Genomic DNA, 16330 nt, shown 5'->3' on the forward strand with positions numbered 1-16330 from the left:
TGGCTGATGGGAATTGCAGTCTAAAGCATACAGGGGGCAGCAGCTTGGCAAAGGCAGGCCTGTTTCATTACTAAGATGTTTGTATCATTAGAGGCACCTTGCAGATACTTAGGAAACAGCCCTGTCCTCCTGCCACAGGCCACATTGGCCCTCTACTGGGCAACTTCTCCCCCATAGAATTTGGGCATGTAAATCTGAAGACCCAACTCTGCTGGCCCTTTTCCTCTTGGAAAAGCCTTGGGAGGGGCAGCCAAAACAGCCTGGCCTTTCCAGCATGAGGAGTCTGGAGTAGCAGGGAGCCAAGGGGGAAGAGTGGCAGAGCCAGGCAGCTCTGTTAATGGACTGTCAGTAGGGGGGCAGGGGGCAGTTATCCCAGAAATTAGTTAGTATCCTATGGAGGAGGATGTGGCGTTAAGGCTGGGACATGCAAATGCTTGGACAGGCTGTGAATAGAGATGAGGTTGGCTCAGGATTATTTGATGCACAGATTGTGGGGTGGGGGGGTGAGGGCGTGGGGGGTTGCCAAACATGTTTTGGTTGTTTTGTTTTTTTAAAATGGAACTGCTTGGTCAATAAACAAACATTACTCCCTATTCCAGTCTCAGATTATTATTATTATCATCATCATACAATTATACCATAGTTACTCAGATGTAATGCACACCTTTTTTGGCCAGATTACGTCGTGAAAATTAGGGTGCACTAGATTCGATGGCGCATTGTATTATACAATAGACGATAACAGTTTAGAGAGAATGATACAATGGGGTGTGAATGAGAGGGTGTTGACCCTTTGAAACCATACAGTTGCTTCAGTTTCTCAAGGACAAAGGGATGCCAATACACTAGCACCTCAGCACCTCTTAAATGTCTGGCTAAGATGATTGACTTGTGTCTCTGTTATGAGTTGGCTATGAAATCACTGTGATGATTTTGCTTGATGAGCTCCATAAGCAACAAAAGGCTTTCATTGTTAATTGTCTAGAATTTCCAGCCTTAAAAATGTGACACCCATTGGAGCTGGGAAGGGACACAGAACCAGAAGCAGTTTTGGTTTGAATCAGAATGCAGGGAGATAGAAGATTTTTTAACCAGGCTTGAAGAAGCCTGTGAGCTCTCTAGGACTCTCGGGATTTTATTTTATTGATTAGATGTATATCCCATCCTTCCTCCAAGGAGCTCAAAGTGGCATTGTTCCCCCACATCCCTATAAAATCCCCCACAACAGCCCTGTGAGGTAGGCTAGGCCAAGAAACAGTGACTGGACAAAGCCCACTCAATGAGCTTCATGACAGAGTAGGGGAAAAAAAGAACTGACTCAAGTAATATTAAGCCTTGAGTCCAACACAACTAGATTAACATAACCGGCAGCTGAATTGCCTCCCTTGATGTTCGAAGCGACTTGAGGCAACATTCTGTGACCGCTCATTCACTCACGCAGGGCATGAAAATGTGTATGCATGTTTCAGTTCTTCCCAAAATAGCAAAACTTGCATTTGTTGTACCATTACTGTGGATCTTCTGAAATCTCAGATGATACTATTTATGCCAAAAGACTAAATGAATATCAGAATGAAGAAGCTGCAAACTCTCACACAGAAGGCAGTTTGAATTTTTATTATTAATTTACAGACATGTCAGTGTCCAGGAACAGAGAAAAGTATACATTTGCAATAGAACTCTGATGGCTATTCGATAGCTGGGCTTTCAAGCTACAGTTGCCATCAGCTTTCATGCAAGTAGTCCTGGAAGAAAACTGAAAGCAGTGACAAAACATCAACAGAAGCCTACAGTGATGATGTGATCCTTCCTGAGCAGAAATGTATTGAGAGTTGGAGCAGAACCACACAATTTGGCACAGTGCTGGCCATGTCTCCCAATGATGCAGCAACCTCTGAGTCAGACACATAGATAGCAAATGCGGGGGTGAATGAAAGCAAGACACTTTTGGTTACCAACTTTCATTCACATCATCTTCTAAAAATGGACCCTAATTTGTTAGTTTTTACTAACTGGGTCAAGTATCAGGAGCGGCATCATCACCAGAAAACCAGGTTGTGACATTTACACAGCCCAGAAAAAAAGTTCTCACGCTAGGCTGACAACCTTTAATGTGTGTTTTAATAGTACTAGAAAAATCGTGGAAACAGTTTAAACTTCTTGCGATGGGATTCCTCCTCTTTTTGGGTCTTGGAACTCCCTCTCCCAACTCTTCCATCTTATCGACGTTGGTTCAGTCCTGTGAGATTCCTTATCTGTTTGGTTCACAAATAATATGCCATTAAATATAAGGCCAATGAGAAAATTACTAGCTGCAAAGAGGCAGCATAGGAATATGTCACTGCTCCTTATGACTGGGAAAGGTAACTCTAGCGTGCTGTGGTTTCCAAATGGTGTTACAGGGAAGGAGTCCCTCAATGAGAATAAGATCAATAAGGTGAGCAAACTTTTCTGGAAAAAAGCTTGCCCCCACCCCTTAACAAAATTTCTCTGAAACATGCACCATGTGTTTCAGGGCATGTTCCCGTTCACTTAGGATGGAAAGTGAGGCCCAAATAGGCCTGGTCAGTACTCTGGAGGACATGAACATGTTGCCCCAAAACATACGCCAGAACCCTGCATAACACACACAGATAGCTTGGCAGGAAAGTGGACTGGGAAGATAAAAATTTGAAGGCAACAGCTTTCAAGGAAGGGCATTGGGCAGCAACAGATTATAGAGAGAATTCCTACACTTCTTGTGGTTGCTCACTAACTAAGCAATTTAACATTTTAAACTGGATTCATTTAACAAAATGTATATGCTGCAGGATTTGTAATAAACCTCTTAAGCGGTTTAACAATATATAAAACAAAACACTGAAATTATCCGTAAAAACAGTTATTTAAAATAGAATTAAAATCAACTATAGCAAAAAATATAAAATACATGTTGATATTCTACATGGGTGAACAGGCTTACCTAAACAAACATGTTTTACGCAGGCACTGAAGGGTATAGGGAAGGTGCCTGCCTAATACAAATAGGCAGGGAATTCCAAAGTTTAGGTGCTGCCACACTAAAAAATCAATTTATTACAAATGCAGCTCAAGTATTATGTGGCCTCTGTAACAGCTCCAGTTCTGCAGATTGAAACAGCTGAGTAGGCATATATGAGTAAGGCGATCCTGCAAGTAATTTGATCCCAAGCTGGCTTTATATACCTCTGCTGTTTGAAGGATTCTTGAGTAATGAAAAACATTGTGTGCAAACGCATCCATGCAGATTAACCTGGGAAATTCTGCAAGTAAGACTACCTCGCAGATCCTCTCTTTTTTTAAAAAAAAAATATCATACAAGCAACCATTTCCCTTTGCATTCCTCCACATCCATTATTGCATGCATAATTTCCCAGGGGGGAAGCTGTTTGGTATGCAACAACCTAAGGAAATCCTGTTTCTGGCATTACTTACAGTGACAGCAGCACCCATCAGTCCCTGGACAAGGGCTTCTCCTGTTGCCTGCACCTAGGAAACAAAACACAGGCACTGAAATCTTCTGCTTTGTGCTGGTTTTGCATTGGTGGACCAGCCCAATATGGAAAGGCGCTAGCTCAGTGGGAGAGCATCTGCTTTGCATGTAGAGTAAGCCATGCTCAGTTTCTGACAGGGCTGAGAAAGAGTCCTGTCTGACTCAGCATAAGGCTGCTTCCTAAGAGTTATTCTACAGTGATAGAGCTGACAGCAAGTACATGCTATTTGGCCGGCAGTATCTGTAGAAACCTGAAACGGCACTACAGTGACATGCAATCTTAGGATCTCAGCAGAATCCAAAGACCTGCACGTATACAGCAAACACCAGGCACAACTGGAACAAACGCAATTGATTAACATCACAGCAGCAGCTCCAACACTAACAAAAGACTTGCTTAGAAATCTCCAGGAAGATTTTCTAAGCAAATTAGTCCGATTTAATTCAGAGACCAATAAAGTGTATCGCACTGAGTGCCACTTCTTCTCCTTAATGTGAATAATTAACTTACATTCTCCACCAGGGCCTGTATGAGAGCGAAGCATTGCAAAGTTATGAGAAGCTGCACAGATGGATTGACTGCAACTATGTGGGTGATAATATAATGGTTCTTTGCAATGCTATCACCACAGCACGTAGGCAGGGCCTAGTATGTGCCACCAGAGCCCTTTTCATATGTTGCACAGATGGGGGTAGTGCTAGACTTTGCCCGGCAATCTGTGTACCTGTCTGAAAAAATGTTCCGACTTTGTCAGCAAAATGCTGCATGTTTTTAATGCAGGGGTTAGAATCTTTGGCCATTTCCCCCCAAACTACACCCACATGCCCCCTCACATCTGATATCCTATGCAATGTCAGGTGCAGGTAGGTAGAGACCTGGCTGCCAATGCACATTAAGGAGTCTTAAAATGCACTCCTAATTGGAAGGCAAAGCAGGTTTCAGCTCAGCCAAAGGGGGACCTACGACCTGGCAGCTGCTTAATTACATGTGACCCTCCAAACACTGCAGGTCTACTCTTGTTCTCTTTGCCATCCCTCTGGGTATCACCTCCCCATATATGTCAGGTGTATGTGTGTGGGAGAGAAACAGAGAGAAAGAGACAGTGTGTGCCCGGGGAAAATACCATAAATGGGACAGAGCCAAAATAGAAAGAGCAATGAAAAGGGTGAGGGAGAAAAAGACTGTGACAAACAATTAGTTCCAACCTGTGTTAATGGAGGGGGTGGGAAACAGAAGAAAGCTGAAACAGAGAGTGATGGAGGAGAGAGGGGGAGACCTATTAAATCCTGTGATGCTGCAAATTCCACTCACTTTGGCTCTGGCCCCTAACAAACTAGCCCTGAGGAAATGCACCCTCAGCAAACAGGATAATGGTTCCCTAACCCTGGACTAAGGGATGGGGAACTGGTGGACTGGGCTTGGTCTGCCAGAGCTTCTTCATCTGTGCATCCCAGACTCCAGGGTCTCTCTTCTCACTTTAAGTCTCTCACATTCCCCTTGCTGCAATATAGTCACAGCCACAAGGTGAACCAGATAGACAGGACAAGAGCCCTGCAGGCAGGCAGGCAGGCAGGCAGGCACACCAACAAAATGAGACACCTGAGAATAATGACTAGACTGGAACATCTTTCCAAAAGGCACTCTAGCTACAGCACTCTGTTGCCATGCCTCTGACCTCACATGCATGCCTACCACTCTCTCTCTCTCCTCCATCTCTCTTGCTCTCACCATGATCAAACTGCAGCCACGAGAAAAAATGAGGGAGATGGAAAGAGAAGGCAGAGAGAGCTGGAGGCAGGCAGATAGGTACACAGGGAATTCTCATAAGATAACAGCATGTGGAGATTGAAGCAGTGCCATCTGAGAAGTGCCTGCCAGCCTCCAGCACTCTCATCTTTCTGATGGATTGTGGAGAGGAGAATGAGAGAGAAACTTCAGGTAGCCTTCGGCCCATCCACTTTAGCTGCCACCATAAGTTTATATACATGAATGGTTGTATCCACCTATGTTTTACTTAGAGCAGAAATTAATGGACTCTAGTTAGTCACTTCCATTAATTTCAATGAGTCTACCCCAACCTGTCATAGGACCTCAGGACTGTGTGCATGTTCTTGTGGAACACCCAGGAAAGTCTGAGGATTCTGGAGGCTAGATTGGTGCACTGGGCAGAGAGGAGTGAGCCAACAGCCAACAAAATGGTTGGTTTGGGGCTATAAAAGGCACAGTTCTCTTCCCCACACCCATCTCCCCAAATCTGAATCAATGAAAACTTGTTTCTAGAATTCCCAGTAGCTCTACACAGAACACTCTGTGACAGCAGCTAAGCATTAAATCTCCTAAATTAGACTAAGAATACAATTTAGCATTCATAAAATGTAACAATCAATTAAAAAGATATTCTGAACCCAAATCCTAATTATTTGCAAAATATGTGTGTCATAAATGTTTAGAGGTATGTGAATGGATGGATGTGTGAATAGTTGTATGTTTGCAAATGGGGGAGATCATAGAATAGAATAGAATCATAGAATCATAGAGTTGGAATAGACCACAAGGGCCATCGAGTCCAACCCCCTGCCAAGCAGGAAACACCATCAGAGCACTCCTGACATATGGTTGTCAAGCCTCTGCTTAAAGACCTCCAAAGTAGGAGACTCCACCACACTCCTTGGCAGCAAATTCCACTGTCAAACAGCTCTTACTGTCAGGAAGTTCTTCCTAATGTTTAGGTGGAATCTTCTTTCTTGTAGTTTGGATCCATTGCTCCGTGTCCGCTTCTCTGGAGCAGCAGAAAACAACCTTTCTCCCTCCTCTATATGACATCCTTTTATATATTTGAACATGGCTATCATATCACCCCTTAACCTCCTCTTCTCCAGGCTAAACTTGCCCAGCTCCCTTAGCCATTCCTCATAAGGCATTGTTTCCAGGCCTTTGACCATTGTGGTTGCCCTCCTCTGGACACGTTCCAGTTTGTCAGTGTCCTTCTTGAACTGTGGTGCCCAGAACTGGACACAGTACTCCAGGTGAGGTCTGACCAGAGCAGAATACAGTGGCACTATTACTTCCCTTGATCTAGATCAGTGTTTCCCAACCACTGTTCCGCGGCACACTAGTGTGCCGCGAGATGTTGCCTGGTGTGCCGCGAGATGTTGCCTGGAGGGAGGCGGGCGAGTCGGGCGGCGAGAGGCGGGGCGGCGAGGAGAGGCCGCCCAGCGCGGGGCTCTCGCCGTCTGCCTGCCTGGCTGCCTGCGAGCTCGGCGGGCAGCGCCTCCGTCCGCAGCGCCCGCCTCGCGGCTCTCATTCCCTGCCCCTGCCAAAGCTCACCCAGCCAAGCCGCGCTCTCTTTCCTGCCTCGCTTTGCTGCCTCCTCCCCCCCACCCCCAAAGCTTGGAGGTTCCCCGGCAAGGGGGAGGGGAAAAAATTGAAACTTACACTTTCGTGCGTCCCTCCCGGCGTGACGCTGCGCGCTGACGTCACGGGGCTGTAATGGTGGTGTGCCTCAAGATTTTTTTCATCAAACAAGTGTGCCTTTGCCCAAAAAAGGTTGGGAAACACTGATCTAGATGCTATACTCCTATTGATGCAGCCCAGAATTGCATTGGCTTTTTTAGCTGCCGCGTCACACTGTTGGCTCATGTCAAGTTTGTGGTCAACCAAGACTCCTAGATCCTTTTCACATGTACTGCTCTCAAGCCAGGTGTCACCCATCTTGTATTTGTGCCTCTCATTTTTTTTGCCCAAGTGCAATACTTTACATTTCTCCCTGTTAAAGTTCATCTTGTTTGTTTTGGCCCAGTTCTCTAATCTGTCAAGGTCGTTTTGAAGTGTGATCCTGTCCTTTGGGGTGTTAGCCACCCCTCCCAGTTTGGTGTCATCTGCAAATTTGTTAGCCCACTTCTGACTCTTGTCCTCCCCACTTTCCCCCCAAGCGAATGAGTCCTTAACCCCATAAAAGTTCCACACCTATGGCTTAAACTGGCCTTTTCCCAACCTGGTGCCCTACAGAAGCTATGGATTACAACTCCCATCAGCTCCAGCATTATATGACCAAGCTGGCTGGGGCTTATGAGCATTGTACAGTGGTACCTCAGGTTAAGTACTTAATTCGTTCCAGAGGTCCGTTCTTAACCTGAAGCACCACTTTAGCTAATGGGGCCTCATGCTGCCGCAGCACTGCTGGAACACGATTTCTGTTCTCATCCTGAAGCAAAGTTCTTAACCTGAGGTACTATTTCTGGGTTAGCGGAGTCTGTAACCTGAAGCATATGTAACCTGAGGTACCACTGTAGTCCAAAAAAATGGAGGACAGCAGTTTACATGTGCCACAGAAGACTGTGCTGTTTATAAATGGATTACCTGCTTAGCTGTGTGTCCCATGTTCATGGCATCAGCTACTCTGTTTTGTAAGAAGGACCAAGTCTCCTCAAAGTCAGGAGAGGAGTCCTGAATCATCACTAGCTCTGTAGTGTTGTAAATGCCAGCAAGCACTGCTCGACGAGTGTACCAGTTTATCTGTAAGGGTAGAAACCAAGAGACAAAGTTACATGAGTACCTGTAAGAAATTAAGACTTCACAGACTATACCAATATGAAACTATCCCATCCATGACCAGTAGTAGCACTTGAACCCTGAATTATTATTTTTAAACCTAGATTTCTGTGACAAGTGAACCCAAATTATTCACCAAGAATTGCTGGATTCTGCAATGAGTTCTTTTGGGAGCTGCCCAGAGTGGCTGGGGCAAAGCTTTCAGATGGGCAGCATATTATTATTATTATTATTATTATTATTATTATTATTATTATTATTATTATTATTATTATTATTAAAATGCAGCAAATGTAGAACTGCGTGATTATTTTGCACTGAAGCATCACTCCTTCCTTGGACTGACAGATGAAAGATTCTAGTATGTAAATGGGACCCAGCAGATTTTCATGGGTCTCTATTGCACAGCCCATTTATTTCTACAGAATACTGGATCACAGCCCAGTGCAAAATCTCTCTATTCACCATCCTAGCTTTAAAAACACCACCAAACACCACTGCTGAGCTGAAAAACAAACTGGCCTTGCTCCATGTTAGCCTAGTAACTAGCCCCAAAGCACAAAGTTCAGTCAAACTACCTGGTAAACCAGCCGCATGAAACCCCACGGACAGTAAATGTTGAAGCTGTCACGATATTCTGTCTTTTTATTGCAACATACAAGGATTGCAATCCTATATCCATTTATATGGAAGCATATTGCATTGAACTTGGTGGTACTTACTTCTGTATACATATGTTCAGGATTTCACTTGAACAATTAAACAACCCTCTGAAAATAATTCAGCACATACCTTCTAGTAGAATAGAAATTTTGCCCAAGAAATCACCCCAGTACCTGTCTATCAAGCATGTAAACCAGGGATTAACACAAAAAATACAAAAAGGACAGTCGGGATCCTCCAGATCAGCAAAGTAGAGATTATTATTGAACCAGCATTTGTTTGGGGCATCTATCAGTTCACAGGTTACATAAAACTATGTTAGGCACACCACAGCTGAGAACCAATTACTATCTCATTCAGCCTGTCGAAACTTCAAAAAACACGTCACTCAAAATCCATTATAACAAACGACATTCTCCTATTTCTTTTTATCATTTCTCGAACTGTCATTAACCAAAGTGGAAAATTGGATTCTTTTGCAACTACCTAATGAACATATCTGGTGCCATTCACAATAGTTGCAATGAAGTCCTGCCAGCAACGCAAAGGCACTATTCCAGTTTCCAAGAAAGCTCAGGGGGAGGGGGAGAGGGAAGAAAATTAAGCACTATTTGTAAGGCTGAATATTTTAACAAGTTCATCCACAATTTGCATACTCCAAAAAGAACCTTACGTTTCCTGGTGTGAGCACTGTCTTTTATTTGGCTTTCTGGTTTATTCCTTTAATTTGTCTGTGTGCTACTTATTTGTCACTGCAGTGGCTGCTATTTTATCCTAACACAAGTTTATTAAAGTCATTCATTAACAAGACCCACTAAGCTTTTCCTACCCCTTGCTTATGTAAATGCAATAGGTCAAGTAATTCATTAATTGCTTTAATTAAGATATAATTTACTTTGCTATTATTTCCTGCCGGAAAGTTGATGGCTCTCATAAGCCCTGGGTATTTTTAGGGAGCTGCTTACGAGTTTTCAAAGAACATCCATCACTTTCTGTTGTCCCTGCTGGAGGTGGGATACTGAGCAGCAGAACTGTGGCAAATGGCCAGTTCAACTCTCTGTGTGTGTCACTTAAATAAATACATTCCACTTTGTTTCTTTCTATAAAAGGAAAACAACTTTATAATTAAAAAACCTTACACAGTACTGTCAGCTAATATTCTGTCAGTTTCAAATATATCCAGTTCTAGAAGTGCTTTCTGCTTTGATTTGGTCGTTTTAGTTTGCATTATTATGTTTCTTTTAATAGTTTTTATAAGGCTTTATTTTCTCACCTTAGGTGTCTTCAAAAAAAGTGATATATAAACATTATAACTTAAGTCTGGTTTTTGTTTTAATTTGCTGACAGCATGACTGGGCACACCACTAAGCAGAGGGCCAGTGAGAGCCCAGTCACCCATTATCCTTACCTGGCCAGACACACTTGGATGAGCTGCATATTTAATTTTAGCTTATGCAGACTGACAATATGTACAAGGTGCTTGCAACTCTATGCCCAACCGCATGGCCTCTTGAGCCCTGCCCTTGTTGCTTTATTAAAACTAGCAGAGGGGATCTGATTAGCTGGGTGTGATTAATGAGCAGCAGCAGTGCAGCCACTTCTAAAGAAGCCAGTTCTCAACCTGCTGGTTTAGTCGGAGCTAACTACCAACCAATAACAAATACCCACTTTTAAGGAAGGTAGTGGAGAGTCGTGGCAGGGCAGCTGCAGGCACTCTTGGCTTATATGGATTATCTAGTCCTGTTTCAATCTGGGTTCAGGTCTGGTCATGGGACTGAACTGGCCTTAGTCACCCTGATGGATGATCTTTATCGAGAACAGAACAAAGGGAGTGCAACTTTGCTCCTTCTCAGTCTTGCTGCAGCTTTTGATACCATTGACCATGGTATCATCCTAGATCAGCTCCATGGTATGAGTATGGGGGGACCCTGTGTTACAACGGTTCTGATCCTACCTACAGGGCTTTTTGGACCCTTGGGACTTAAGAGTTGTATCCTCCTTGTGTCCTCCTTTTTCAGTGACTGTTGCTAATGCAATAAAGAGGGACCATTACACCCACAAGCTCTTTGGAAGACAAAATCCTGAAAGCTTTTTAGCACCGCAAGTGTTTGAACTGCATAATTTTCCCAAGCACAACCCAGAATGTATTTATCATGCAAGGCAGAACATTTGAAGCTTTCCTGTTGCTCCCCAAAGTCCTATCAACATCTGTGTCTTGCTCAGACTTACATCGGTGGACTGGTCTCCTGCATAGTGCCACATGTCATCCACCATGCTCGTCAGGAGGCTTAGGCTGGCTGGGATATTGTGCGGCAGCAACAGCACACTAATAGCCTAGGGAGAAGGAAAAGCCAGATAAATTAATGAGGCAAGGAGAAACACTCTTCACCACACTTTCCTCCCCTCTTTTCTATACACCTTGTTTTCATCTGCAGCAGGAGTAATCCAACATCATGTTTTTGGACGTCTAATCAACCCCAGATAGCATAGCCAATGGTCAGGGGTGAGGGGAGCCGTAATTCAGCAACAACTGGAGGGCACCATGTTTGCTATACTAGTCTTCCCAGTACTGATTCCTTGCCATTTCTGCATACATGATAGCTTCAACTCCACTGCCTCTGCCCATCTTATGGGCCAGAAAACATTGGTAATGCTTTTTATTACCGTAAGAACCTAGCAACGGCAGCCACCAGAGCCCTAAAGCAATTCACAGAGAAATCCAGTTCAAACTTTGATACCAGGGGCAATCTAACTCAAGCTTGAATTTCCTATCATACTTGAATAGGAAAAATAAGTTATGGATGTTTGCTATTTTGTGATTCCAAGAAGATGACTGCTACTAAAGGCCCTTAGGATCTGAAAAAGTGAAAGAAATTGCTTCCCCACCCCACACTCCAGTCAGGTTACCATCTCTCACCCTAATCAACATGACAGCACTGTTGACTGGATAAACAGAGAGAGGTATAAGCAGCTGGGGAAGGAGATGAGGACAGAGGGTGAAGAAAGAGCCATTGAGAGTGGAGGGGGCCCTCTTTCTATCCTCTGGACCCCTTGGGAAGCTCAATAAACCTGCTGTACCTGGAACTGGGTGTGGAGAGTGGAGCTGAATGGGACACAGCTATGGGCAGCCTGAGGAAGTATCATCCACTTTGGACCCACCCGCTGGTCAATTTAATAAAAAAACTCAACAACTTTGGTTGGCTCTCACGCATGTTCATTTCATCAAATCTGGCCCTCTTTGAAAAAAGTTTGGGTGTCCCTGGTGATATCTGCTGTTTCCAGGAACTCTTCTCATAGTGAGACTTGTGGGTAAGCTGAATTTGTTTGGTCCCTAGATGAGAACTGAGGCTGAGAGGGGACAGTGTGTCAGAAAGGAAATGAACTGATACTGATTTTTACATATTAGAACCTTTGTATTAATGTAACATTTTTATATGTAACTGTGTATTTTTTTGAAATATTTTGTTTAAGTTGTCGCTTAAGTTTTCTGTACACCACTTAGAAATATTTTAAATATATTAAATGGTACATAAATTACATAATCAATCACTCTTCCTTTACGGAATTTGGGGTGACAACAGCAAGGGTGATCTGCAACTCAATGTTGTAGCATATCCCTGCCCTCCATAACAAGTACTTCTGTTCAAGGTTCCATCCATCCTAGGATAGCAGCCTAGTAGTGCTACTCATGCCTCCAGAGGGAGAGGGACAGCTGTTCAGGAAGGGAAATAGGGTGGGGAAGACACATTATTTTCCCTCCACTCTTCCAATACCTCCCCAATATGTGGAAATCCCTACTTTAACTTCAACCACCTAGCTTCCCAGGGAATTATAAGCAATATACCAATTCTGCTATACAAAGCAATGAACATAGGTGACACTCTAAGGGATATCCCATGTTTTCAAAAATAATGTTAGGTTTGTACCTGGGGCCATTTTTCAATATATGGAATCAACATTCTCAGCCTGGCCTCCAAAGCATCCTTCAGAAACTGGTCTGTCTTCTTCTTCCTTTAAAAGGAAAAGAGAATTTATTGTGATTTTATTCTTTAATCAAAAATTGGTAGCAAGATGCATCAGGGAAACTACCTCACAAGTGCCCTCCTTGTGACCAGATTCCACGGTTAGGCTTTCTGTGTCAACATACAATTGTCACCTGTTGTGTTTCTGCCTGAAATGGTGGCACAATAACTAACCTCCCACAGCAGCAGGGGTGACCAGTACTCACTCTGCTTGACCGAGCTGCACCAGTTTGTGTTGTTCCTCTAAAAGTTCAGTCAGCTTGGAGTTACACTGTGCTACAAAGTGCAGGATCAGTTCGCTGCCATCATTGTGAAAGAGCCCTGCTGCAGCAACAGAGAGACCCAGTGACTAAAAGGAAGAAGGGAAACAGGTTGAACAGGTAAATTACCCAGGAACCAGAAAGCAGGCAATACTGTTCTACAGCCTGTTTGGTACAAGCATTCCAAGCAAAGCAACAATGCTGTGGCCAACACTGTCATTCTACATTATGGCCCTATCTCATGTGCAGAGTAGCTTTCATGCTGCTGCTAAAACTCAGACAGCTCTGCTCTACACTGTAGGTTTTTGAGGACCCTACAGCTAATCCCTCTGCATTGCAATGATATCATCAAAAAACATCCTCCAAATTACTGTTTTCCATCTGCAGAAAGTAGAAACATAGATTCCTAGAATGTAGGAGCCCTCAAGGCAAGACTTACGTCATGTCTTGCATGTGCTTTGTGGGTAAAGACCCATTGTGGCCAACAAACTTTAAAATGGGTTAATTGCAATGGCTCCCCACCAGGCAACTCTCAGAGTTATAGCTCTGCAAAGTTTTAAGTTCTTTGTCGCAAACCTCTCAGCACCCACATAAAATAAGAATTGTTCTAGGACCACCACAACAGTTAAAAACTTACTAAGGCAGTAACTCTAACGCCTCTTACTTGAGTTTAAGCCCCACTGAATTCAACAGAATTTACTTCTGAGTAGACATGGTTAGCATTGCTGTGTATAGCACCTCATGCAGATGCTCCCTGCACCTCTTAGCACATCAGTCCTCTTGATAGCTACCTTGGCTCCCTCTGCAATAGCATCTGCTGTCCAGCCATGAGTGGGGACAAACTCCAGAGCTGCTGTCAGGATTTGATGCTGCAGCTGTTCCTCACTTTCATAGCCCTCTGATTCTTCACCTCCCTGATCCGTGTAACTAGGAGAATAAAAATACAAAGTTACACCCTCAAATACCAAGGAGTCTCCCATTTTGGTCTTCCATATCGCTTTTCCATTGCCTTCATGATTCCTGCCAACTTAAAAGCTGCCCAGAGTTTCCTGTGCTCAAACTTTTGCTTGCTCAGTGTACACAATGCTGGTCTGTTAACATTTACAAGGGCACTGATGCCTCCTCTGATAAATCCAGGGATCTGCTCATCACAAGATCAGTATGGATTTTGTGGGGGCAGTAAGAGAAGACACACTGCAATGCTGCTCACGTCATCCTGGGATTACAGGCATAGGAAGGAGATGCCAGCTTCAAAAGAACTCACAGTAACATGCCTCCCCAGGGATGCAGAAATATCACACCCTGATTGCAATACAAAGCATTACGCCAGAACTTGTTGTGCGTTTGTGGGAAATGAGATCTCTCAGAGCTTTAAGTGGTGGTGGGAGCATGCAGGTTACCTGGGGTGTAAGTGTGGATGCTCTTGATCATGCTGCTCCCCCACTGGCTCTGACTCCAAATGCTGCTGGGTGGAAGACTGTGGGGGCTGTTGTTTCTGCTCATCTGATGCTCTCCGCAGCACAGCTGCAGACTGAATGGCACGTTGCACTGGGTATAGCTGGCGTCTGAAGACTGAAACAGAAACCAGTTCAGTAAAACAAACTATCGTCTTTATTAACCACATCAACTTCATTTTTGACGTACAGTTATAAAAATTTAGAATCAAAGCAACCCAATGAGACTAGCCATTGAGATAGGAATGCCTGGTACCAAGAGAGAATAGCTTATTCAAGGCTACCTTCTAAATTTGCAAGGATGAGCAGAGATTTGGACCTAAACTAAGCCTGTATATGCTCAGGACTAGGTGAGGTTGGGTTCTGTTTGTACAACACATCACTGATACTTCAAACAAGTATTACCTTTGAAAGCCTCTTTCCTAACATGCCAAAAGAAGTTAGCCAATGCAAGTGGCATGTTAGCCAATAATGCCCTATACCCAGATTACACTGGCAATTATCTATATGTTTGTCAGTCCAGGCAAATATGCTTTTTATTTGATTGTTGCAGAAGGACATATTTCTGTTCAATGAAATTGAACAAGTGAATGTGCTGAGCTGCCTTATGCCACTGCAAAAGTCTGGGTTAAACAAATAATCATTTGATTGTGAGTATGCAAGAAACCTGGTTGATTGGTTAGCTTTGTTGGCATGTCCATCAGGCTCCTTCGGTGTAAGTTCCTGCTCCTTAGTGAACAGATCAGTAGACATTTGGATAATGCATATATGTAGACACAGATATTCATCTGAAGCCATACTCCAAGAAATCAAATTAAAGCTGGTATTTGCATCATAGACCCTTTAGAAACTCAGAATTAAACTTGCCCAGGATGTCAAAATCTTACCCTTCCTCCAAATTCAAGAGGCATGAGGAATGGCTGCAGTAAACTCAGGGAATTGCATCCTGCACACCTTGATGAAGTGGTGTGTTAGACTAGAGCTGTGTTCAAATCCCCACGCAGCTATGAAGCCCACTGGGTGATCTTGGGGGCCAGTCACTACCTCACAGGGCTGTTGTGGGGATTTGAATGAGGAGGGGAAGAAAACCATGCATGCCACCTTAAGCTCCTTTGTGGGGAGGGGAAGGTGGGATATAATTGCAACAAATAAATATGAATAAATGAAACAAATAATAGCGGTAACAATAATAATATTTTATATGGCCGAAGTTTAGCTTTGGCTTAGCGTTCAAACTAGGTGTAAAGAGGCTGAAAGCAAATATATAAATGATTTATCATTTTGATTGTACATGATTAATAATAATAATAAATAATGAGCATCAAACACAAGCCTGACAAGGGTTGACTTTCGGAGGGTTCAGAAATCCCGGTGGCTCTTTCCCTTCCCAGAACGTTATTTAACACAACAGCGTATAATGACTGCATGAACTCCGCAAATGAGCCACAATTAATCGCCTCTCCGGCCCCTCAAGGCGAGTTCAGGGGCGTCCTTGCCCCTTGGGTACCACTTGCCCTTCGCCTCACCTTTCCCCGCCCCGCCCCACAAACCCCGCTCAGGCCCCGGCCGCAGGCTCCGTTTCCCGGGCGCGGAGGGAGTGGGGGGTCGGCAGGCGGCCCCCTCCCTTTCTCGCCCTCACCCGCCGCACGAGCTGCTCCTCACCCGCCTGGCAGCGTAGCAGCCCCCAACCCGCTCGCCTCAGACTCGCCGCGGCCGCCGCCATCTTTACAATGGGCCAGGGAGCAATAAGAAGCGCCTTGGAGTGGGAAGCTCGAAGGGGCAGTCGCCATCTTTGAGGAGGGCAAACAGGCAGTGGGAGGAACCGCCCCCGCTGGCAGGCTTCAAAGAGAGAGAAGCAGGAGCTGTAG

The 16330-nt window shown here is 44.3% G+C and overlaps 1 protein-coding gene across 1 annotated transcript; it reads right to left on the bottom strand.

Annotated features, from left to right (window-relative positions):
- Window positions 1–1602: 1602 nt before the first annotated feature.
- COQ9 (coenzyme Q9) lies at window positions 1603–16283 on the bottom strand. Its single transcript, XM_081203708.1, has 9 exons — window positions 16125–16283; window positions 14409–14580; window positions 13800–13935; window positions 12955–13097; window positions 12653–12737; window positions 10956–11060; window positions 7872–8027; window positions 3454–3507; window positions 1603–2255 (listed from the first exon to the last, which is right to left on the bottom strand). Exons 1-9 carry the CDS (start codon window positions 16183–16185, stop codon window positions 2220–2222), a joined length of 948 nt encoding a protein of 315 aa, XP_081059834.1. The 5' UTR covers window positions 16186–16283; the 3' UTR covers window positions 1603–2219.
- Between the last annotated feature and the right edge of the window lie 47 nt (window positions 16284–16330).

This window comes from Podarcis bocagei (assembly GCF_964188305.1).
Source record: "Podarcis bocagei genome assembly, chromosome: 7".
Classification (NCBI taxonomy): domain Eukaryota; kingdom Metazoa; phylum Chordata; class Lepidosauria; order Squamata; family Lacertidae; genus Podarcis; species Podarcis bocagei.